At 38.0% G+C, this 25,470-nt stretch overlaps 1 protein-coding gene and 1 long non-coding RNA gene across 6 annotated transcripts in view; one reads left to right on the top strand and one right to left on the bottom strand.

Annotated features, from left to right (window-relative positions):
• LRSAM1 (leucine rich repeat and sterile alpha motif containing 1) overlaps positions 1-25,470 on the bottom strand; it is a 70,595-nt gene that overhangs the window by 30,193 nt on the left and 14,932 nt on the right. For 3 of the 5 annotated variants that reach the window (XM_072431394.1, XM_072431392.1, XM_072431393.1), the window contains exons 5-19: positions 24,488-24,565; positions 18,295-18,363; positions 17,974-18,058; positions 17,148-17,269; positions 15,902-15,992; positions 15,266-15,396; positions 11,266-11,295; positions 10,973-11,095; positions 10,025-10,164; positions 9,161-9,205; positions 7,733-7,803; positions 6,389-6,488; positions 4,450-4,537; positions 3,758-3,832; positions 673-753 (exon numbers count right to left, since the gene is read on the bottom strand). In XM_072431394.1, the coding sequence (XP_072287495.1) occupies positions 673-753; positions 3,758-3,832; positions 4,450-4,537; positions 6,389-6,488; positions 7,733-7,803; positions 9,161-9,205; positions 10,025-10,164; positions 10,973-11,095; positions 11,266-11,295; positions 15,266-15,396; positions 15,902-15,992; positions 17,148-17,269; positions 17,974-18,058; positions 18,295-18,363; positions 24,488-24,565 (1,329 nt within the window). Of the gene's footprint in view, positions 1-672; positions 754-3,757; positions 3,833-4,449; positions 4,538-6,388; positions 6,489-7,732; positions 7,804-9,160; positions 9,206-10,024; positions 10,165-10,972; positions 11,096-11,265; positions 11,296-15,265; positions 15,397-15,901; positions 15,993-17,147; positions 17,270-17,973; positions 18,059-18,294; positions 18,364-24,487; positions 24,566-25,151; positions 25,296-25,470 lie in introns of those variants that run through there. The other 2 variants (XM_072431396.1, XM_072431395.1) reach the window with 2 other exon arrangements.
• Positions 6,485-10,199, top strand: LOC140344324 (uncharacterized). The gene is made up of 3 exons (XR_011923543.1): positions 6,485-6,613; positions 6,975-7,080; positions 10,042-10,199. It is a non-coding gene; the product is annotated as an uncharacterized lncRNA (long non-coding RNA).

Here is a 25,470-nt window from a genome sequence, read left to right on the forward strand (position 1 = left end):
GCTACCAACTAACTAGCAGTTAGCAGTAAGATTTCAATTTTCTTCCTTCCCTGCAACACCTTGTGATAATTTGTTTATTTATTGATATAACCACTCCTAAATATGCTAATTAAATTGTATTATAGACTGGCATTCAAATTAGTTATCTAAAGAAACCCTAAAGTAAGTTCAGCTCAAAAGTTCTATAATATAGAAGGTTTAACACCCATCTCTGTAAAAATTGTCATGGAAAAATAAATTTATGATGAAGCCTCACCTTTTTCTCATTACAACTCTTACAGGGGGTAGATTTTCTCTCACTTTATGCTGTCTTAGGAACAGGAAGCAAGAATACATTTTTCCAGCGAGAGAATACTCTGAAGTCAACCAAGCTAAAAGATGAGAGGTACTCCATAGGTTCAGAACTTAACTGTCAATTATGGCAATATCTCCCAAGGTGTTTTTTTGAAAGATCTAATATACTTGAGCTGGAAACCCATCATGCCACAATCTGCTAAGAATATTTTTACAGCCTAAAAAGTTTTGAACGCACAAAATTCTGACATGACAAGTGGAATGCAAAACGTTGTAAAACCACCCCACCACCACCAATCAGTGAATGGTTTACCATAACAAACAAAGGAAACCTGAAGGTTTTTAATCTCCAAGGGACGCGGGGAGGTGACCACATACCTGAAGTGCCTCTGTGTCCAGCTCTTGCCTCGTGACCTCCAGCTGAGTCAGATGCATTAACTCAGCTTCTATTAATAATATCTAGACAGAAGATGAGACAGGAGGGATTGGATAAATAAAATCTCACTCTTATGAGTTAAGCTGCCTTAAAAGCCAGGGGGACAAAAGAAAGACCTCTGCTGCAGCCAAAAGGATTGTTTTCTGCTGTATAGAGTTGCGGTACATGCATTGGATCTATGTTATGCAATGAAAAAAGTGACGTATGTTTATAAGGCAGGCTACCGATAAACTGCTAGAGGTAAAATTTTAACATAATTTACAAGATATTAGAAGTTATAAATGTAAAATTAAAATAAAATCCTAACCAAAACATACAAAATTCCATAAAGACTGAGGAGGAGTTTGATCACAGTTTAACAATTGCAGTCTATGTACGAATACATACAGGCCAAGACTCTCATAAATATGGTGTTTTACTGACCTTTTGTAAACTTTACCAAGCTCAATTTACCCTTGTCTATTAGAGAAATACTAAAATGTGCATGGGCCCTCGAGAATTGCTGGTAGACTCCCCTGGGTTAGATTCGCTGTTTGTGACCTGTTCGGTATAGCTGCACTTACTTCCCTTCCTGTCCTGATGACTACTAGGACTTTGCTGTGAGTTGAATTAACTTTTTTCCTTTCTCTGCAGTGCATTTTTTTTATTTTCACTGGGGAGGTCACTGGCACTGTGATTAGCCACTAGTGGACTTCCCATACATGTAAAATGTATTCCAGGGACCTACAACAAGAAGTTCAACTAACAACTTCATGATAGGAAACAGGATAGGAATAGCAAATCTTCCCAAAGGGGACAGTTTAGAAAAACTTGATATTGGTTTAGATCCTTTTATTTTACTTTATAGGGAAAAAAGCTTGAAATGGAATTCCACATTAAAAATGGAATATAATTTAAATATTACATCTCATAACACAGTAAAAAAAAAGAATCTAATTAATTAAAAAAACGAAAAACTCCACTAATCCACAGAGGCTGTTATGGTTATTAACAGAAATAGCCCAAAAAAAGGACTCAGGAGCTCAGGTTTCCTGACTACTGCACCAGAAGCAGTAGCAGTGTAAACTCCCAGATACACAATAAACACCTATAGACAGGTATCTTGAGAAGTATCAGTAACAAATTGTGTGCGGCTAACAAATTAGGGAATCACAGATCACTTTCAAGCCCAAATGAAAAGGCTAAAAAGTAATTAACATAACATATACTAATAAACTGGCAATGGGTGATAGCAATACAATTTTGATTAGTCTGCAATTCTCCTATACAGAAAATGCCATATTTTTGCTTTTGCAGTTAAAACAAAAAATTAAATACTCAACCTTTATATTCTATCATGAAAATGTGAAGACTTAATAACCTGATTGTAAGCCTTCTGCCAGACCTACCAGTGGGACTAAATGCCCCATTAGTACTTGAATTAAAATGCATGCTCATAGAGAGTACATTCTGCATTCTTCTATGTAAAGCACATGCGTCAATGTTAACTATTAAAGCACAGTGTAGCCACTACACCCTCTTTTCCGTAAGAGTGCGCTCGCTGAGTGCTTCACATTGTTTCTGCAGGGGGAAAGCATGCCTGCAAGGGTAGCTGGGGAAGGGCTTCATGGGACACTTCATGGAAGAGCAAATTCAAGTGAATGCCAAGCAATGGACAAGCTTAAGAAGAAAAGCATACAGCAAACCTGGTAAGTGTGGAGATCAGCAACACTAAATGCTTTTTTTTTGCATTAGGGATGATTAGGTCGACTATTACCCAAAGGTTAATACGGAGGTATACTGGAACTCTAATGTCTAGAGTAAAAAAAAATGATATGACAAAATGGCTAGGCTTTTGGTCATGGGGAAGCTTGGAGTGCCATTTTCTCTCTTATTGTTTATAAATCTATCCCTGGAAGATCTGGCACAGCATTATCACTCCTCTTACTGTGAAAAATTACATCATTCCAAGAATAGCAAGCTATTGATTTTGCTGGAATTTATAGTGGCTTTCATAAGCATTATTAAAACCTAACAAATTTGAATGCTGTGTGTTCAATGTCAGAGAAACAAGTTATAACCTGCTTTTTGTGAAGGGACAGCTTTACTAAAGCAAGATATTTCTGCAGCAAGGACATTGTTCTGCCTGAATCAAAATATTGTAAGGATCTAATATGGCTTAATGCTTCCATTTTATCTTGATGGACTCTATGTTCTAAATGCAGTGTATCCTTGAAAAAACATGTCAGCAAAAGGAAATGATAATAAAGTAAAAAGCAACAGCCAGGCAGGGCAGGAAGAAAGCCAAATAACATGCTGAGATGTTGGCAAAGATGAAAATGGAGGAACTACATATTCAAAAACAACCAATGTAATGTACTACCGTAAAGTAAAACCTGGAGCGTAAACCACACCTTAGTGGCCCATTCATCATTTGTAATTCTTGTGCATTCTGTTAACATGTTATGGTGTACCTTAATGTATGTTCTAGCATGCTGGCAGCCTATAAATTTGTCTTAATGCAACAGACAAAAAAAGACATTTTTTATTTATCATGCTTTTCTCAGGTGAGCAACACAGGGAGTATGTAAATGGTAACCTCTATATTACAGTCAGTACTAATTTACTTAAAGTTACAGTATGTCCACTTTTTGCAGAGGCCCTAATATTCAATTTTGAATGGGTTTGGAGCATATGAAGCTTAAAAAGCAACCAATAAGCCATGGTTTTAGCAACTACAACATGAATAATGGTAAGATGTTGCTGCTTTGGGTTACCGTATATTATTTATTGTTCTGCTATAACAGATTATGGGGATTATAGCATACCTGTTACACATAAAATGAGACTAAGGGGTTGCAGCTATTGTGGCAGTGAGACTATGATTTAAGGCCATCAATATACATCCCACCCTGTCTATGCCTGCCAACTGGTTTGCCTCAAAAAATAGCTGCAATGCTTACTACTAAAACACATGTAAACTGTATTCCTCTGTTTCGTGTACATTTTCCGTCTCTTCTTGATTTATCCCCCTCAGATCACACCCACCTGCTCCCGTATCTGTCGATGCATTAAATCTTTCTTCAGCTGCAAGGCCTCAAAGGCAGCCTTCTGCATTTCTGACTAGAAAAAAGGAAGTTAAAAATTTAAAAAGTCAAAAGTAAGAGTGAAACTTCTCATAAAAGAAAAACAGTCAACACAATATATTTTGTTATTTTTTGGAGAGGGGTAATTTAAACCTATTGTCTTCTTCAAAGGTTTAGGCAGCTTAACAATTAGATCTCTGTAATAAATTCCCAATTATTTATCTATCACTATCATGTGCTATCATCGGTGCTCAGTGCTTGACCGATTATTCCGAGTATTCATGATACATAACAAAAATTCAAAGAGGGGGACTTTGTAGTAAAATCAGCCTGGCATCAATTACCCAAACAGCATCTGTCAACAAGATAAATGAACCATCTTGGAGATTAACATATACCTACAAAACTTCAGCCTATATATTTGCTAAGGATTCCACAAGGCGTAATGCCTCATAGTTTTATTCATAGGGGGAAACTTGAGCATGAATATTGCCAAAAATTGCTCTCTTCCTTGAAAAATACGTTAAACAGATATGGCAAATAGTTGATTCAAAACTGGTATTTTAGAAATGCAACTAGCTAAAAGGGGAATTGTCATGTTGACGTTAGGCCTGTCGAAAAGGTAGGTACACTCTAATGACATGCTGAACATACCTCCTGCAGGATTTGGCTGATGGCCTTACTCTGATCCAGCTGCTGCCATGATTGTATTTGCAAAAGCTTGCGGTCCATTTCTGCCAGGCTGTCAACAAAAGAACAAAATACTGAAAAAAACTTTAAAATACCTCTAAAATGTGACACACCAATCCTCTAAAAAACAGCAGCTCATCCAAAAATGGCTATTGGTTTTGCTTTTTAAGACCTAGAAGTGTATAAGTGTAATAAGCATTACCTTGTAACAGGAATTGACCTTCAGAGTAATTTCACCAGTTGTTATATTATTAAAGGCATAGAATTTAAAAATCTTGAAAATGTCTTGAAAAAATCCTTTTACAAACTAATTTGTGGTGGCTAAACTTAGTACTTAGTTGAAGCACCTTTGGCAGCAATTATCGCTTTGAGTCTGCTTGGGTATGATGCCACAAGCTTTACACACCTGAATTGGAGGATTTTTTGCCATTCTTCTTTGCAAATCCTCTCACACTTAGTCAGGTTTGATGAGGACCATCAGTTGACAATCAGACATTTTTAGGTCTATCCTGAGATGTTCAATAGTATTTAAGTCAGTGTTCACTGTTCAGAATGTACAGGACAGGTGATAAACAGGGCCTGGTTTCCTTCAGACATAACCTTTAGAAATGAGGCCTGAACAGTTCGTTCCTGGTTTCATCAGACAAGTGAATCTTGTTACTCACAGTCTAAGCGTCCTTCATGTGCTTTTTTGAAAACTGCAAGCAGGCTTTCATGTGTTTTGCACCAAGGAGAGGCTTCTGTCTAGAAACCCTTCCGTAAAGCCCAGATCGGTGGAGGGATGCATCATTTCCACACAGGAATTCTGGATCTCAGAAAAAGTGACCATTGGGTTCTTGATCAACTCTCGGACTATGACCTTTCCCCCCAGATTGTTCGGTTTGGATGGGCGGCCAGCTATTGGAAGAGTCCTGGTTGTACTTAACTTCCTCCGAATGAGAATTATGGAGGCCACTGTGTTCTTGGAAACCTTCAGTGCAGCAGAATTTTTATTGTAGCCTTCCCCAGATCTGTGCTTTGCAATAATCCTGTCTCTAAACTCTGTAGGCAGTTCCTTTGACCTCATGGCTTGGCTTTTGCTCTGATGCATTGTCAGCTTTGAGGCCTTCTATAAAGAAGTGTGCGCCATTACAAAACATGACCAATCAATTCAATTTACCACAGATGGACTCCAATCAAAGTGCAAAAACATCTTAGCCGTGACCAAGAGAAATGGGAGGCACCTGACCTAAATTTCAAGTATTGTTGCAAAAGATCTGGATATTTATGTATGTGATTTCAGATTTTTCCTTTTAATACGTTTAATAAATTGTCTAAAATTTTGTTTTCACTTTGTTATTACGGGGTACAGACTGCAGATTAATGTGAAAAAAAAAGAATTTAGGTGATTGTAGCATCAGGCTCCAAAACAGAGAAGGGGTCTAAAATACTATTGAAATTGTCCTACCATCACTGATGGCTGTCTCACTGGTCAGCAGGAATGGTGACCAATATTAACATGCTGAATAAGTGTTCACAAAGCAGGAATAAGGCAGGGCAGTAGCCACAGTAAGCAGACCTGCAGCTCAAACTAATTCACACGTCTTATGCATGACTGTGACAAGGAAGAAGTGGGTTAAACGGGTATGTACAAAACCTAATAGACTTTTTAGCTGGTAAACTAATGTTTGTAATACTTCTTTTTGCCCTTCTGTTCCTTCAAATCCAAATTGTTTTTCATAGAAAAGCAGGCACATCACAAAGAAAAGCCATTTAATGACTAACCTTCACTGTCTCTGTACAGATACAATAATTAGCTAGCAGTAACCTCTTGCCTGTTATTTTGTGACTTGTAACAAAGTAGAACACAATCACTGACAGCTACATGTTTTACTACTGACAATCTGGGTTTTTTCCACCTCACCTGGAACATGTTTGGTAAACCATCTCCTGGCGCCTTGCTTCATAATCCATCTGGAGAAGTTTGTTCTTGTAGCTTTCTGCCAGCATTTTCTGCATCGCCGCTGGTGAGAAAAAGAGACAAGAGTAAAAGATCTGATAAAGATCCTCTGGAAAAAAGTTAATCAGCCACCATGAATCCACCACTCAATCCAGCCATTGATACTCATACTATGCTGAGCGATAACCAGTAAGTTTGCAATCTGTTGCTCCAGTAAGAGGAGAATTCCAAACTATTGTCAATTTTCTTTAATGTTCAAAAAAAGCTAAAAGTTTAAAAACCTTAAAAATATCTTAAAACAATGAATGTTCCAACTCAGATATCCATGAAACTTTATGAAGTAATTCCCACAGAATACGTTTGTGGAACTTTTCTTGTTTTACAATGTTTTTAACGTTACAACATGTATTCATCTTTGTTAGCCCCACTATTGTAAATGATTTTAGAAATTCTAAGTAAGTGATTAACCATTATGGTGCGCTGCTAAATTACCAGCGCAAGAACACATATATTTTACATCTACTACAGCTCCTTATGTTATTGAAAATAGATAAAGACTTCACAGAAGGAGGAAGGCCAGGTGAAGATAGAAATCAAAGATGAAGCAACAAGGAACATCCCTTCTGGTAAAGCAGTGAAGGGAGGAGCTCTGGCAAGTAAGTCTGTCATAGAGTTCAAATATTCACACAATATAGCAAAACCCAGGTTACCATCAGTAGAGATTACTTCCAATTTAGGGGAAGGTTGGAAGCTACTGGGAGACCTTAAGATCTGACAGCTGTGGTGAGATAGATATTTTGCCCCTCTTACTAGGTCTGAAGGAAAGGTCACTGCTAGGGTTACCCAAAGCGCTAATGCTAGGGTTTTAGGAAGGCCAATGATAATGTTACAGGGAGGATAAATGCTAGGATTACAGGAAGGGTAATTGTAAGTATTATAAAAAAGGTCAATTTCAGTTATACAATTATAAAGTGTGACAATTACAGGAAAATATAGTGTTAGGATTAAGAGAAGAGAAAGTGTTATGCCCATCTCACTATCAACAATTCATCAAAAAATTAGGCTCTCTAAAAATATGTAGATTCAAACACCCAGAGCATTGCTGGCTTGTTATTTAGCCTACATGTATTGGAAAAAAGTGAACAAGAACAGCTATTTTAATGAACAATATAGAAAACTTTTTCTATGTTTTAACAAATAATCTTCAGTGTCTCTTTGCAGTGAGCAGAGAGTATAAACAGAAAACCTGAAAAAGCAATAAGTTACAGACAGTTTACTATGTAGCAGAAAAGAAAGTCTAGTACCTACCAGCAACTTCTTTCCTTCGAAGATTTTCTGACTCCTCCTGTGTGATGGCCATGAGGTGCTCCATTTGTATCCTACAAAGCACAACATATTCGGAAATTTTATTAAGAGAATTTTGTTTTTATACCTGTAAACTTTATCAGAACTTAACCATTTTTGTTTGTACACACCACTGTATTTAACACCAAGTGTTTCACAAATCAAAACCGTTTCAAGTTTTGGATGGGGATGCAAAGAGAATCTGCCAAATCAAAAAGGGAAATCTACATTTTGACATCTGTTAGTGGAAAAGCTAGTAGGGTTAAATGTTCAAATGGGACACCAGTTCTGGTGCTCTCCATTCTTAAAATTGGATTTTTGCTTACTTACAGATATTTTCTCTGTAGTGTTTCTAGGACAGGGAAAGGGAAGAAGTAAAGTAAAGGGAATCTCCCCAGAGGGGAGAAACAAAAACATGTGTTTAATCAACATCTAGTCTAGCCAAAATTTTAAAAAACTTTATAAAATGTCAATATAACCTGAAAGATTAGTTAGCACTGATAGATGTATTCACCAATAAGTTTAGTAAATGTAAAATATATCTTACAAAAACATGTCATTATTGTATCGCTTGCCTCTGTATACAGTATTCATCTGGTTTCTTGTTATTAGCTAGAACAGGCTGTGAAAAAGCTAAACTGAGGTATCAATGAAAATGATTACGGATAAGATGTCATCAGCATAGGTATTACTGGCAATTATCTGGATGTTATTGGGATATATAAGAAAAAAGTAAAGGATTTTTTTAAAAAAGATTTTTAAGTTTAATAATGACACTGTTTTCCTTAGAGTTGCCACTTCCTGCTCCACACAAGCCAGAACCACAGGGCAGATCTACATAAATAGATATAGGCTGCAAAAGAAAACCAGAAGTTCCAACTCCTCCCTTGTTTACTACAAAAATTATGGAGCTTGATTTTAATTTCTTATATAAGGATAATCAAACACCAATACCCTTTCATGCAGATGTATGAGGGACATAAATCTCCCAAAATAAATGTTAGTTTATTTGTCTCCTGCATTGTGGTGGGTTGTAAGCATGAGTTTCAAATGTAAAAACCCTGACTGTTCTTGATTTGTTACAAATTGGAGATCTTTTGCAGACATTGGAATTATGTATTTGAGGACTTTTATTGTTTGGATAATTTCTTTAAAATATTCCCAACATAGTTCTCACCCACTTTGAACCTTTGTTGCTCTTTCATAAATGTGTTTAATCATGTTATATAGTCTATACTATAAAATAAATTAAAAATCCCAATAGGGGCAGGTTTAACTCTGAGGCATCTACATAATCTACATTAAAAAAAACAACAACAAAAGAAAACACTTGGGCAAGCTGACTTTTTAATGTCATTCATTTTATCTAAGGACAGAACAAATAAAATTTACCTTTCATCCTCCAGAGACTTCAAAATGGCAGAACTTTGTTTTTGTCTAAAAAAAAAAAAAAAAAGGTATAAATCCAGAATTCTTGCATTTTCTTACCTAGGACAATATATGTGATGTAATGTGATCGTACTTCTGGCAAGTCTTGTATCTTCCTGGTTGTGTTAAAGCTGAAGCTAGCTCACCCCCCTTGCACTGATTACTAAGAGCAAGTGAGGCACTCCATTAGTGTGATAGCAAGCAGTAATGTATTGGTGGGGGATCAGACAAGGTTTGAAACTATCAGGAAGTGTCAGCCTGGCATTCAAAGAAAGGGAGGTCAGAGCTACTTCAGGTATGTGTAAGGGCTTCTTTTTAGGTACCATCTAAGACCTAGGTCATACCAGTCATTCTTTGTTTTTTTAATGACACTGCTACTTAAAAAAAATCAGAAACAAGGTGTCCTTGTGAAGAAGAATCTTCATATTTTACTAGCTCTCCAGCTGGCTACGCCACAGATTTGACCTGTATTGCCGAAATGTAATTGTTTGGAAAAAAAACCCCCACAGAATCCATCACTTCCACACTTGGATTTATGGTACATGCTGCTGTTATTTCTACAATCCTATACATCACAACAGGACAGAAGGCAGTGAAGTGAAGGTCGACAGATTGAAACACTAAGAATAGTGGGTACCAGGCGTCTGACACTTCTTGAACTGTTAAATTTGCAACAGTTGTAAAGTCCATATTGAAATTTTTTTATGAGTGAATTATATTTGCTCCCCTCTCCTTGTTTAAATACATCATTATACATTCATAAAACAGTTGATGTTGAAAAAAAAAAAAAAGAGAGAGAAGATAAAATTGTGAAATAGTGGAACTGACCTGCGATTTTTTTCCAGCAGGTTCTCAATGCGATATGATATTCCTTTCTCCATGTGCTTCAGCTGATCCTGTAGCTTCTGTCGCTCACTCTGCAGATGGCGTTGATGTTCATTGAGCCCTTTTTCTAATCTTGATTGCTCCTGAGGAACACAGATGCAGTTTGTCATTCTACCACTAGAAGGCCCTCTTTTCTAACCTAAATCTATTCTGAGGGAAGGGACAACCCTTTAAATAAAGTAAACATTATGTTGTTGTTTTTCTGTTTTTTTTTTTTTTTTTAATGCAACACCTTTTTTTTTTTAAAATAGTTCAATGAAAAGGTGCAGAACCACCCCTTTAAGTCTTGATCGTCACCATAATCAAGGCCTAATGAGACAGAGGGCCTCCTGGGAAACCTTTATCATGCATTCCGGGGGACTCTGGCTGCTCCCTCTGCACGTCCTCATTTTTCAGTTAATTACATTTTTTTGCAGAGTGAGACACCACTTCCAGAGGCACCCTAAAGTTTACTTATTTAAGGTTGTATATTTGTCAGTGTAAATACATACCTGTGATCTCAAGAAACAGACAGTCTCCTCTACAGAAATTTTTAGACGACCTGTATGCACAGCAATCCCACCAGACTCATTTTAATGCATATGTACACTTCAAGTTACTGTCCATGCAGCAGAGATTTCAAGGAAATTTGGTTAAAATGTAAGTATCTACACCTATGAAAATGAAGGGGGAGGTGAAATGCCTCAATAGTAATGTGAAGCTTCTATATATTGGCAAAAGCAATGGAAAATTCATGTTTATTGGCAAATAAACATGGGCAGGAAACCTATAAACTACCTTTGGCTTCTGTAATATGCCTGAAAGCTATATTTCAAGTTGTCCTGTAAAGTACATATGGAGTAAATAAATTAGATATAAAATGAAAAACCAACTGCGACACTCTACACTCACCTTTTTGACTGTCTGTAAGATCTCATCTTTATGGGAATTGTTTTGTAAGAGAAGCTGAGCATGTTCTCTCTGGCCCAATTCCAGACGACGTTCAAATTCCAGCTTTTCCAACATTTTTCGCTCCTGAAGCAAAAAATTTAGTATATCATGATATATTCTTTATCAGAAGATTTATATGATTTTTTTTTACATTTAAAAGCTAAAATATTATGCAGTTTCTTACAGAGGTTATTGGAGGTTATTAAATGGTTTACAATAAATCCCCCCTGAGGAGCCAGACCACCATGACTCACCTTCCTCTTCTCATATTCAGAAAACTTATGCTGTAATGAAAAACAGAAAAAGACTTAGATCTTACATATAAACCCATTATGAGGTCTATTTTCAGCACAATAGATGCTAATGTTTCGGAGCCCCTTTACTTGTTTAGAGCTCAGATTTGATAAATGTGATTTATGCCCAATATTTCATATTTACCAGAAACATTTAAGCACTATTAAACATATATATATATATTACTACATAAAAAACAAAAGAGCACAGATGCCTTTAAAGCCCAACTAATTGCCAAATCAAACAGAGCAAATTCTGTACACAATAACGTTAGTGTATTACTGTGTGTTTAGCTGTTGTTGTGAACCACTCCACGCAGCCATGACCTTTTCTGCCTTCTAGCTTTCTGGCAATAAATTTAGCCCTGACAAATGTTTACAACTGGCATCTATTGGTCTTCATACTTGTTCACATCTGTTTAAGCCTCTTACTTGCTAAATTCAAACTGAAATAGCAGCACAGAATGCAGGAGCATTTAACACATGAAACGGGTATTCCATCCAGCACTGTTTTGTGAATACCATTGGTATTCAACTTGATTGCTTTTAGAATTTGTTTTGGTTAATGTTGGATTTTGTTGGACTTTAGGCTAACAGAGGTTGCAGAATAGTAAGGAAATTGGTTCTATTTATACATGTTTTATTAATGCTTTATCAGGTACCTACAATTTAAATATTGTTGTATAAATATACAAATTTTAGAGAAGGGAAGAAAGGGTTAATGAAGGTTTATTGTTTGTATGTCTCTTGTCACTTTAAGAATGAACATTATTCACATCTACATTCACATATGCCATTTACCGCCTCTGACCATCTACAAGCTGATTTACATGTGAAAAAAGTGTCATAGAAGCAAAAATTATATATTATTTATTGTCAGTTTTCAGAGGAAGTTCAGCTCATTAATTTGAATATCAGTTTTTGTTGACTGATTGTGGAATGTGGAGACTGCCATTAATGACCTCTTTCAGATCATATTAGTTACCTGCTGTCACAATATTGCAATGGCTTCAGTTATTTTCAATTTACTGATCTGGCAAGAGGATGCAGAAATGTAGTTCCTCACTTCACTTTACACTACTCTGATTTTACATTCAGCACACATAAAAGCCAGGTAACTAAAGCCTTTACAGGGACGTCTGCAATGACAGCCACTATACCTTATTACATGTTTTCTTTAATCCTCCTATGACCAGATCTCACTAAACCTAGGTGCTCACACCAAATTTAGCAGTGTTGGTAAATGTATTGATGAATTTATATTTAAATATTTTACATGGTTTTAGGGACATATAAGAATTTTATTTGGTACTATTTGGTAATAACTTACTCTGTTATTTTTATCATGGACTGTAAAAAGTATTGTTCATTTTCATTTATTTCTGTAATTTTTTTCCAATTATTTTAAAATTTATTTTTCCATTTTTAATGCTTAAGCAGTATCTGCATGCTGAAGGTTTATTGTATTAACAAACCATTACCTTTAATGGATGAAGTCATCATAACTAGTTTTGTGGTGATTATGTGTTTTTGAATTATGCAGACTGGTTCCTGATCATGAAAAGAAACCGAGAGCTTTCATTTGACTACCAAAAGTGAGAACCTAGAAATGCACACAACTTGATTTTGTCCTATCTGCAATTCCAAGAATTTTTGCCAGGACTCTAGCTGAAATGATGGTTTATCCTTGGCTTCAAGAAATTTCAGAAAAACCATACTTTTACAAGATTCTTCTCTACATTCCATCAAGACGCTTAGAGGCTTAGGATCACTACAGATCAGCTCACAGGGATGGTGGGCCATGCAGATTACACAGAAAATTTGATACCAATAACCCAGTCTCTAAATCCATAGTCACAAATTATATAAATTGTGAATTTAACCTACGAGTGTTTGCCTCAATTGCAGAAAAATTAGGTATACAACAGGTATATATCTTTGCAAACAGAAAGAACAGGACGATGGGAAACATGCACTCTCTGATCCAAGAGAATTTCAGTTTGGGTTATGGATTTCTTTCTTTGTCCTTTAACCCCAGAGTACTTCAGAAGCTGACACAATCTGATTGGAATCCCATCATGACAGTTCCTTGGTGGCCCAAAACAACATGGTTTTTGGATCTGCAAAAAATGTCCATACAATCCCCGTGGCAGCTGCTTCAGATCTTCTGATTCAGGGGCCGGTATGAGATTTATTTTGTTTGGTCCCAGGGTTTCTGGTAGATGAAGTAGAACATGGGCCACTCTAACACTAAAAGAACAGATATCAATCAGCCTTATCTGTTTTTTCAAACCTTGGTCTGGCAAGCATCAGTGAGTTAAAAAGAATTCTTCTTGCAAACCACAAGTATGCAAAAGATTGTGACAAAACATTATATCAACTTTTGATTTAACAAGGTCCTCAATAGTCCAACAAAGAACCACTTTGAATCAATCAAGAATGTTCTATTAAAAATGTAATGCTTCATACTATGCTTTTTAGTTTCCATCATCACAGCCCACAGTGTAGGGCCTGCAGGTCTTATCTATCAACCCCCCTAGCGTTCTAATTCTGTCCATATTTCCATTCAAAAAGCATTACTTACTATTTGCATAAAAATTCATTTTACATTGAAGGCTATAATTCTTAGGCATAATTCACCGAAATATGTTCAATATTTATTACATTTAATAATAAACTTTAAATTAAATAACACAAAAATCTGTTAAAAAAAATAAAAATAGTGAAACATGTAATAAAACTGTACAGAAGCATGTATAATATATATATAATTATATTTATTTTATATCAAGATTTCTTTGTATTGGACTCAATACAGCTATTTTAAATTGAATCCAATACAAAATTATTTAAATTTCGCGCTGCTCCTCCCGCCCGCACCGACGCATGCACCAACGTCACCAAGAAACCCGGAGAAAGTCTCTGCAGTTGCAGCCTGAAGATTGAAGAGGAAGGATGTGTCCCAAGGACCTACGGGGACCAGCAGGATGCCAGGGGATGCTGACAGAACAAGGTAAGTGTTTTTTTTTTTAAGTTTAAAGTGACCCCAAGTGTGACTCAGGATTACCGCTTTTATCAAGTAAAATCCACCCCGAGTCACATGCGGGATTACCGCTAGAGAGGTTAAAAAACCATTCCTAGTATCATACCAGGTATTGTATTGCCAAACTTTGCAACAATCCAAGTATTGCAATGAGGACATTTTCCCCACTCACTGGATGTTTGTAGATGCCTAACCGGATATCTGGAGATTACCAGGGATTTTGGATGTTTTAGTCATCTTGCAGTGCTTTTCAGCAGTCCCTGAAAAGGACTGCAAGTCTTGAAAAGGTAAGATAGCCAGATGGACTAGACAGAATATTTCCAGGATCTACAAAGAAAAGGAAGTAACTCTTCCATGCTCTATAAAAGCATCATACTGTGTGGAGAAGCCAGGAACATTGGTGGAGAAAATCTGTAAAGCTGTAACTTGATTTTGTCAAGATACCTTCATCAGACATCAGGTCAAGGTTCTGTTGAAGCAAGACTTAGACTTTGGAAGAAAAACTTTACAAGTGGTGGTTCCACCCTAAGATAGGCTTAGTTTTTGTATTTTTATTACAGGTTTGCTGTTCCTGGAAGATGATTGGGGAAAATTTCAGTTAGACTTAGTGACAACAATATTTCTGAGAATCTTTCAGGATGGCAGGCCTACTCCCCACTATTTTTGGCATGTGTAATTTATTTCCGCATTGGCAGAGGTAATCTCACATCTATAGCATTATTGTATTAGAATTTAATTGTATTTTAAAAATGCTTCTAATTACCTCTAGTTTTTGTATAAATAAAGCTAATAAATAGTTTCCTTTAGAGGAGTCAGAGGCCTCACAAACATATTTGCTGGCATGGTAAATAGGTATCATCTATACATAAACCTACAAAGGAGAAAAGGTTATTGTGGCATATTTAGGACACAGCTGACCTGCCATTCTGATTCTTCCTTCAGGGACTTTGAAAAAGCACCATCTACTGAATCTGTTTCTCCATCGCACACATAATTTTCTAAAACAGATAGTAGGTACTGTGATGGGGGGCAGTACTTGATTCCAAGCTCTAAAGGAGAAATCAGAAAAACAGATGTTTAAGCTGCAACTTTCCATATGCAGATAAAAAGCATGGAAAAACACATTCAAAGAAAAGCACTTGCTATAATGAGAACCATTCTGAAAGGAGTCCTTGTAAGAGATCCTATATACCAGGGATAGGTGTGGGTGCTGTGTATTTATTCTCTCTCCCTGTCTGGGAAGAAATGTTAAATGATAATTTTTATGTCGTCAATTTAAAAAGGAGATCCACTGTCCTTCATCTGGATGTCCACTAGTAATAAATCTCTACATGATCTCAACCCGTCAATATTGTTTTATTTTTCTTGCTTTGTTTGCAGTGGAAGCCTAAGCACAATTGGTGGAGTGCCATCTACAGCCACGTTAACAGATCTTCCCCATTAATTTCTGTATACTTCCAAGATTAATTGAGAGTTTTTTTCCACACAGCAACACTAATACTCTAAGTTTATGTACTGTAAGTGAATAACATGCTCATTAGGGAAAACCCTTACCCTTGCACAGGAATTGCTGAATAGCTTCTGTCCCGTCACCGCACACTGACATTGGAGGAAACACCATGGCTGCTGCATCCAAGGACAAAGTCTGTTAATATGTCAAAATCAAAACACATTGTTACTTTAAAAAATTATTATGTGGTTACTTTATTTCAGTCTAGACATTTTTTAAGCATGTAGTTTTTACTGAGAATTTGATGATCATCAGATACATATACATATTCAAAGTACATACACTTGGAATATACATCTATATGTAGGAAAGAGAAAAAAGACATAGAAATAGGTTTGAAAAAACCCAGAACAACCATACATCAGAACAAAGATAATAAAATGGCAAAATATTACAACATATACATTAGAAACCTATTGTAACAGAGTAGAATTCACGAACTATATACCTGGACCAAATTGTGCAAAAATGTCACGTCTAGGTGTCAAGAACGTGGCAGTGTTTGACTTGATTAGTATCATCCTATGTGGAGTTAATGTTGCTGTTGGAATACTTGGAATAAGCCAGTGGGACTGTTTTTGCTAACAGAAATAGAGTTTCCCATCTGGTCAAGTAAGAAGTGTCAGTCAATGGGTCTTTTACTGACATGCAACAGCCCCACAATGAAACAGTAATCTCTATGGAGGCCTGTAATTTTATTCATATACCATATATTTACTCACAAATATTTCCCTACATGATGGCCTGGTCAAAGCAAATGGGATAGGTCAGAGTGATCAAAAGAATGTTTGGGACAAGCCGTGATCCAGTTTGATGGGGGGAATAAAAGGGGCGATGTTAAACGCCCGGAAGCCTGGTGAATGATTTTGAAGTGTATTTCCCTCCACGATTCGCAAATATTTGTTTTAGGTGTCCTATAACAGCCAGCTTTTAATAAAGTATCCTCCCTGGACAGTCCAAACACTTCACACAGCCTTAGCTTTAGCTATAAAATTTTATACAGAACAACTGTATTTTCACAGGGAAGTGCAATTCTTCTATACCTCCCATCTGTAACATAAAAAATGTAAAGGACACCTTCTATCTAAGCTGTGCCATAAGGCACATGCATTAGCACTAAGATAAATTTTACCTAATGGCACATACCAGATAGTCAGTACTAACCCTATTACCTTTGAGGGGGGGAGAGATGAGCTAAATAATCCATAACAAGCACATATAATTCATTACTTTAATCCCTTTATTTTATCTAGCAACTTTGTTTAGGATTTACCAAAAAACATTGCTTACCTCCAGGGTGCGGGCATTGGCCAGAGCTGGAGGCAGCTCATTAAGCCTGTTCTCCCTGATGTCCAATGTACGGAGGCAACGCAGCCCCCCTATTGTTGGTGGAAGAACCTTCAATTTATTTGCTACAGTGAGAGAAAAAAATGCTTAAAGATATATTAGCAAGAAGTAAATTACTTTCCCTAATGTTAAAGAAATTGAACAGTTGTGACTAGTCAGCTACAAGATGCTATATTTAAGGGCTACCATTTTGTTCACAGCTTACCAAATTAAACACAGCAAGTGCATATAATTCATTTATTTCATGGCAGCAATGTCAGATTGAGGGGGAATCATCGTGAGATTTGTCATTAACAGAGTAGCCCTCAAAAATCAACCACAGTTCCACTGAAAACAAAGCTAAAAGCATAAACTCAACACCAAACACTGAGGTCACTAATGGTATTCACTTCAAAAAAATTACGCTGCTAGCAGGTACAGAATGCAGGCTCTCATACGTGTTACTTTAAAAGAGATATTTTTTTTACCTGCTGTTTTTGTGTAGAGCTAAACAACAGGTAAAACTTCAGTATGCTACTGACCAGACACCCACAGATGGAGAAGTTGTACTGTAAATTTTGCAAAATAAACCTTATTTTAAAACTCATTAGTTTAAATTGTTCAGCTTGCTAAAATGATATTACCCATACAATCCCAGAACAATGTACATATTCCATCTTTATTTTTAAAGTTGTCACTTTCTTTTTTTTTTTTTTACTTTCTTCATATGCTGGATATTATGAAACTATTTACAAAAGATGTGACCTACGGAAGGTTAAGGAAGACTTGCCTTTTACATTAAGGGTTTGAAGCTGAACAAGGTCCCCAATGGAGTCAGGGAGAATACTCAAGGCATTGCGCTCTACGTTTAGCACCTGCAAATGAAGGACATGTACATAAACAATGGCTTCCCAAACAGGTAAGGCAACCTATCAAAACTTTTTTTTTTACATTTTAAGCTAGCAAATGAAAGTTAAATTTAGATTTTCTGTATTGAGACATCCTTATTGCACCATGAATCCTTTTTTTTTGTTCTCATCCAAAGGCCACAGTGTACATATATGTTATCCCAGTTGCCCCATATTACATTTTCTCAATAGACAAACTTTACCCGTAAAGAAGTAAGCTGACCGATGTCAGTCGGAAGAGATGTTATCTGATTGCCATGGAGATCAAGAACCTAAAATGAAATAAACAGTTTTGCATTTGTAAAAATGCAGTCAATGACTTACAGAATTTCTTTTGCATTCAGAAACACTATGTAGTCTATTGAGGAATGATTCCCTCGTCAATTCAGCTGCATGTTCACTGCCAAATACTTGAATCCCTCTAAATTACTCCTTTTACTGCATATTCAAACAATGACTTCTTCTGCTACCTAGTGGCCAATTGTCAAAAGTGCACAGAAGTCACAATAGTAAATGGTATGTATTCTGAGAAATAATTGGTTGAATTTACAGGAGAATGAACTACGGTATAAATACACCCCAATGAGGTATAGGAATAAAGCATCCTGGGATTAGCTCAGTGACGTATGGATGTATGGTATTAGAACATGCTTTAAAGAACAATTTAGAAAAGTGGTTTTATCATGGGTGAACTCTTGAAATAATTTTCAGATTTTAACTAAGCCCTGCTATAATTACTGTATCCACAACTCACAGTACATTAGTGTGGTGGTTAGTGGGAAGAATACCTCTCACATTGCTGGTCAGTGGAAAGAATGTCACCCTTATAGCATCTTTGCCAACAAAATTGTCACAAGCTCCAAAAAGTAGGGGACCAATGCTGTAGACAATGTAGAATGGGGATACTTATAGTTAGCACCATTCACAATTGCAGCACCCCAGCTTTTACAAATGTCATGATATGGGGATCAGAATTGTAAAATCTTGTGAAAATACAACATTGGAGTTGCAGTAATAAAAGTGTGCCTTGGAATCCAAAATGCAATTTGGGGACCCCCATGGCCACTTACATAGAAAGGAGGGCCCCCCTTATCTCTCACAAATCTATAACTGTCATACTTTGTTACTCCGTCTGCTTCTCTTTTTTGAACCCCAATTTTCCTAGAATGGTGGAGTGTACGTACAAAGCCGAAAATGGCATCATTAGAACATAAAAAACTCTGCCCATCAAAACGAAATTGGGGTTCAGGTACTGGTAGGGTAAGTCATGTGTAACAGGGCAGGGTGCTTTGATGGGCAGAGTTTATGTAATGAAGCCAAGGAGATGAAAGTTTGGGGGGTGCTAGCCACAAGTGTCCTCCACTTGCACTTATAATTATGTTTATCTGTACCTCTCTGTTCTAGAGAAATTAGGGTTCAAGGTAGGGAAGCAGACAGTTTGATGAGTGGAGGTTTTTATGTTCTAATGATGCTATGCTAATGAAATGTTAGGTGTTTATCCATCTGTTCCCCACTTGCACCTACATTTTCGGTTTCCTGCACCTCCCCATTCCGGATAAATTGAGATTCAAAGAACAGAAGCAGAAAGGGCAGCAAAGTATTACAATTAGAGTTTGGTGTAAGGTAGGTAAAATTTTTAGGGGGCCCCACCCCAATGTTTCTTGCTATGTAAGTGGCCCAAAGGGTCCTAATTTGCATTTTCAATTTTGGGCTCCTAGGTGCACTTTTAAAACAGCAACCCTAATGTTCAATTTCCACAAGTTTTTAAACTCGTGATCCCCATATTTTGAAATCCTTGAAATTAGAAAAAGAAATGTTGGTTATTAGTTGCTATGAGATTCCCCTGTGTACCCAAAATTTTTAGGTAACTACAACCAACAATTTAGGAGATCTAAAGGATTGAACACAATGCGTTGTTAAGCTGCAGAATCTGACAAGCAGACTTTACACACACAGCTATCATACTGCGGGTGGATAAATTTCACAGGAAGTTTTTGTTTTTGGCATTGATGAGGAGGGCACTGGCTGTCCTGCCCCATCTGCGATCACATGCATGATGCTCTTTGTGTTACCTAGGTATAGCGCTAGGAGGTAACATCTGAAGGTAGGCTGAATTCACACTGGCAGTAAGGTTGTATTTGCTGTGTTTACCCCACACTTACCTCTTGGCAGAAACCACTGCTGCTTGAAAAACTGCTAGGCCTGAAAAGCCCAGCACTTACCGCCTGTTACCAATCCCAGGTGCCCAGCTGTTATCACCGGTTACCAATCCCAGGTGCCTAGCAATTGCCAAATAGTCACTCAGGAGGGGCATTTTTTTTACTGCAATAAGAACTAAGCCTAATTTGTTAAGCCACATTGATCAAAATATTACACTACTACAAGGGATTACACTATTAAAAAATGTAACACCAGAAAGTTGGGATTAAAATACACGGCACTGGACTGTTGGGGCATAAAACAAACAAAAAAAAAAAATGGAAAATTGTACATTCTAACAAGCCAGGCAATAGAAAGTTGGAACAAAGTATAGGGGATAGGCAGAACACTGACACAATAGCAGGGGTTACTGGATATCTATGGCATAAAAAAGAACTAGGAGCTCTACATTTGCAGTGTCTAGCCCCGCCCACTTTTTTTTACCACCCGACTACAGTTTCTCCCCACCTGGCTGAAAAAAATTTTTGAGGAGAACACTGAAAAGGTACAAAATAGGACTAATTCTTAGGGTTAGCATCCTTTCGGATCAGTGCAGTGATGGACACTACCAGCGTGCAGTAATTTCTGATGAACTGCTGGTAGTAGTTTTTAAAACCCAGGAAACACTGAGTAGCCTTAAGACCCCAGGGTAGCGGCAACTAACTGCCCCTAACCTTCTCCGTAACCTAATCCGAGAGTACCATCCTTCTTTTAGAAAAAGAAAAACTCTGTTCCAAAGGGGGAAAGGACTTATGTATACATCCTCTCTGCAGATTCTCCTTGATGTATTCACTCATAGCCTGGAAGACTGAGGAGGTATACCCGACCTCTGGGAGGTGTGAAATTAGGTATGAGGTCCATCACACGGTCGTAGGAGTCATGGAGAGAAAGTTGCTCGGCCTTTCATTTGGAGAAGTCTTTGTACTGTGTTTGGGATGGATATAGCAAACTCTGACGTGGAGAGGGCAAGAGGCTCGAGTCAGGTCAAATACTAGGAGTGGCAAGAAGGACCCCAAGCTAGTACCTCGGGAGTAGACCACTCTAGCACTGGAGAGTGTCGTTGAAGCCATGGGAGTCCCAGGATGACTGCAGATGAGGCCTGGGGAAAGAACAAGGAAGGAAGGAACAAGTTTGGAAGCAGATCAGTCCAAAGGAGAGAATGGTACCATCCACCACAGAGATACACAGGTGTTGATTCAGTGGCTCTATAGGCAAGGCGTACTCGTTGACAAGGGTAGCTGAGATGAAATTGCCTGCTGCCTCAGTTGATGAAGGCCTTAAGGGCAAGTGTGAACGTATTGTGGTGAAGCTGAATAGGTAGGGCGGCTGAATGGATGGGAGAGAAAAATGACCTAGCATGCCCCCCTCAGAGCATACTAGGCGCTGAAGTTTCCTGGCCTCTGTGGCCAAAGTTTAATGAAGTGTCCTTTCTGTCCACAATAAATGCAGAGACCTGAAGATAGAGCCAGGATCTTTCCTCTGAAGATAGATGTGAGCGGCAAAGTTGCATGAGTTCTTCTGATGAAGAAAAAAAAGGAAGGACTGGAGGTTCCAAGGGTTGCTGGAAGGATGGAGCTATTGGTGGTGAGAAGACCTTGCGTAAGTGAGATTTCTCCTAGAATCGCTTGTGGAAACGAATATGAATCTGGGTGGCCAGGGAGATCAGGTCATCCAGAGCAGCTGCAATTTCTCGATCAGCCAAATCATCTTTGATACGATCAGAAAGGCCCTTGCAGAACGTATCGTGGAGTGCCTTGTTGTTCGAGTCGAGTACTGTTGTCCCACAGTAAGTGACCCTTGGCAGAGACACAGTGGCTGCTTAGGAGGCGCGAGCTGGTTCTTTAAAAACTTTCCTCAAGAGGCTCCTAATTTTCCCAGAGCAGAATGCCCACCAAGGCTTCTTGCAGGGAAATTAAAGGGGAACTAAACTCAAAAGTACCCCATAACAACAAAAATACACTTACTTTCAATTCCGCAGGACAGTCCAATCCATCTGGAGGTTGCTTCTATCGGGTCCTGTAGCGTCCTGGCATCTGTCTTTGGGTCGGCGCTCCAGGCTCCGCCATCTTCTCCTCTTCTTCCTCTTACGTCACCCGACCCAGGCGCAAGATCGGGTGACGTAGATGGGAAAAAACTTGCCGATCTCACTGCGCATGCGGTGTCTACCCTTTTATGTAAAGTGAAAAAGAGTTTAGGTATGCTTTAAGTATGCTACTTTAGCCTGGTCAATGGGGAAATTTTGTAGCTGAAGCTCAAAGTGTATGTTGCACAGGTTGAAAAAGCCTCGGCAGAGCTTGGGATCCCCAGAAAATCGTTGTGGGGGTTGCGCGTTAAGCACAGAGACCACTGGTATAGCAGGGGACTGAATCAAGTCTGGGGGTTCAGCAGGTGCACCGGAGGGGGACAGAAGCTGATCCAGGCAAGTAGTGAGCACATTAAGCTAGTGCAGTGCTGGGGCCTGGGAGGGTGTGGACATGGTTTGTGCACTGTCACGCTTGGGGAGATGGAGCCTCTAGAGGGCACTACAGTTTGCACAAAAGTGGTGTGAGCCCTGGGAAGGCCCAAGGGCAGAGTAACCAAGCCAGTGGTTGCCAACTTTTTTGTGTTGACCGACCACTAAAATTACCGGCTCTGGACCGCCCATGCGCGGGGAGCCAGGTGTCACTCAAAGGGGAAGAAACTTCCCCTTTAGTGATGTCATGATGCCAGAACCCACCCACTCTCCTTTAGCCAGTCTGAGCCTGCAAAGTCTCCGGGGGACGTGGTCTGCGGCTCTGGTGGCGGGAGGGGCGATTCTGATTAAATCTGCAAGAGGATGTGCACCTAGGCTAAGAAATCCAGGCATGAGAAGAAAAGAGGCGTCTGCGATTTAGCAAGAAAGAGGTAAGTGTGACAAAGATCAGTTAAACTGACCTAAGAGAGTAAAATTGCTCATTGTTCAAAGAACCCCTAGCAGTCTCTGGTGAAACCCTGGTTGAGAAACACTGGGTTGGAAGCTTAAACTGGATCATTGTGTGATAGGCAGCCAGTGAGAAAATGAGAGAGAAGGAACAATAGGGTCAAGATATTTTTGCTGCCTGTGTGCAACTGGGGAAAATTTTCTTTACTTTTGTTTTGGAGATGCAACAGAAAATTCAAACACATTTCTGAATATAATTACCATTTTATGTTTGGCATATACTATGTAACTTTCTAGTTCATGTTTACTTCAAACTAAGATTATATTTACAATCAATTTAAATTGATCCTTATGAATGACTATAGGTTGTACTGTTAGTAATGTATATTATGAACATTTTCACCATTATACCTAATTGAAATACAGACCAAAAAAGTGGTTTTGCTTTCAATATGAGCAATCAAAAACAACCTACCCAATCAATTATTTATTAACATTCTTACCAAAATACAATTGTAAAAATAATTGTTTCATTTAATTTCTAAACAATACAATGTTCAAGTCTAGTTTATCAGAATTATTGCATTTTTTATAGCTAGCCCTAGACAGCTGTCACAAGAACAGATTTGCCTATTGGATGCTCTGTTGCTCTGATGACAAGACAATATTTTTAGAATTCTCAATTTTGCCTCCATGGAAATGGTTGTCAAGACAAAAAAAGAAAGGAAACCTCACAGTGGGCAATACCAATTTGTGTTAACATCTTAAAATGAACCTAGTTTAAAAACCATTTACACTTAAGTTCTGTACACATCAGATGATCGTCATTGGAGACAAACAGTCGTGCTCATCAAAGGTGAATATAGGACTTATGTTTATCAATCCTGCATGGCAGACTGATGAGTGACCAATCAGGAATGACCACTGTACATTCCTATGGAGCAGACTACAGGATGCTGAATGTTTAACCTTCCCTCTCCACCAAACAGATTGGCACTGTGTGTAGATCTAACATTTGTATGGAGTTTACAAAGACAGAAGCAGGGTTGACAGTATTTACTTTGCACCAAAACAATTTGGCAATGTCTATAAATAATGTGTTGTTATCTGCACACATACATACAACATCACAAATACATGATCTGCTTGTACTGAATGTTTTCACTTTATGCATTCTGGGAAATGTGACAAAACCAAAGTGAACTGGCAGAACATCTGACCGCCCATCTCTGAAAAATAATACAATATCACACGTACAAAACGCTAAGCTGGTAGAATTAAAATATACACTCACTTACCTTAAGGGTGGCCAAATCAAGGATTTGGTATGATTTGGGCACTAACTGACTTAAGAAGTTGCTGTGAAGAATCAGGGCCTGCAACAAATTAATTAGACTTAACATAATACAGGTGAACTGCTGGTTAAATATATATCCTGATTGATTCACTTAAGGGGTAGATCATTTTCACTAATAATTGTTTCTGAGCTTGGTAAATATTGATAAATGAACTCCATGTTTTAGCAACAAATTGACCACAAATGGTACTCTTGCAAATGATTGTGTAAAACATCCATACACCAAAGTTTTGAGATTAGAAGAATTTTACCAAAGGGTAACATACAAAATTGCTAAACAATTTTAAAGAATGCATACATCTGTTTGCCACAAAAGAACATTTTTGTTTAAGACACTTTTAGGACTACAGGGGTGGTAAATCAATATGTTTTTCCATGCAACATTTACATTTATGGTTTGATTGCAATTAGCAACATCTTCCGCTTACTGGTCACTTTCAGGAACTCTCTGGAATTTTTAGAACTGCTGTAGGAAAAAAGCAGCAACGTATAAAACCCATAACACAGGACTCACTGATACCTACCGTGTTTCCCCGATTTTAGGACATCCCCATTAAGTAAGCCACCCCCGATTTTTAAAAAAATAATTAAAATAAGACACTCACCCGTTTATAAGACAGCTCCAGATGTCTGATCCTGCGTGTGTGTCTCTGATGCTGGCTGCAGGGCGTGTCTATTCCTGAGCCAAACTGAAAGTAAAAATCCTGCACACGATTCTGAACAAGGAAGCAAGCTGCTGATCCCTGCACTAACGGAGATCATTGCACTTAATTACGGGTAAGTGATCAGAAGGGGACAATGGAGTCAATGGAATAGAGTGATCAGAAAGGGACAATCATTTCATAGTGATCAGAAGAGGACAATCATTTCATAGTGATTAGAAGGGGAGAATCATTTCATAGTGATCAGAAGGGGACAATCATT

Source organism: Pyxicephalus adspersus, chromosome Z (genome assembly GCF_032062135.1).
Source record: "Pyxicephalus adspersus chromosome Z, UCB_Pads_2.0, whole genome shotgun sequence".
In the NCBI taxonomy this organism is placed as follows: Eukaryota; Metazoa; Chordata; class Amphibia; order Anura; family Pyxicephalidae; genus Pyxicephalus; species Pyxicephalus adspersus.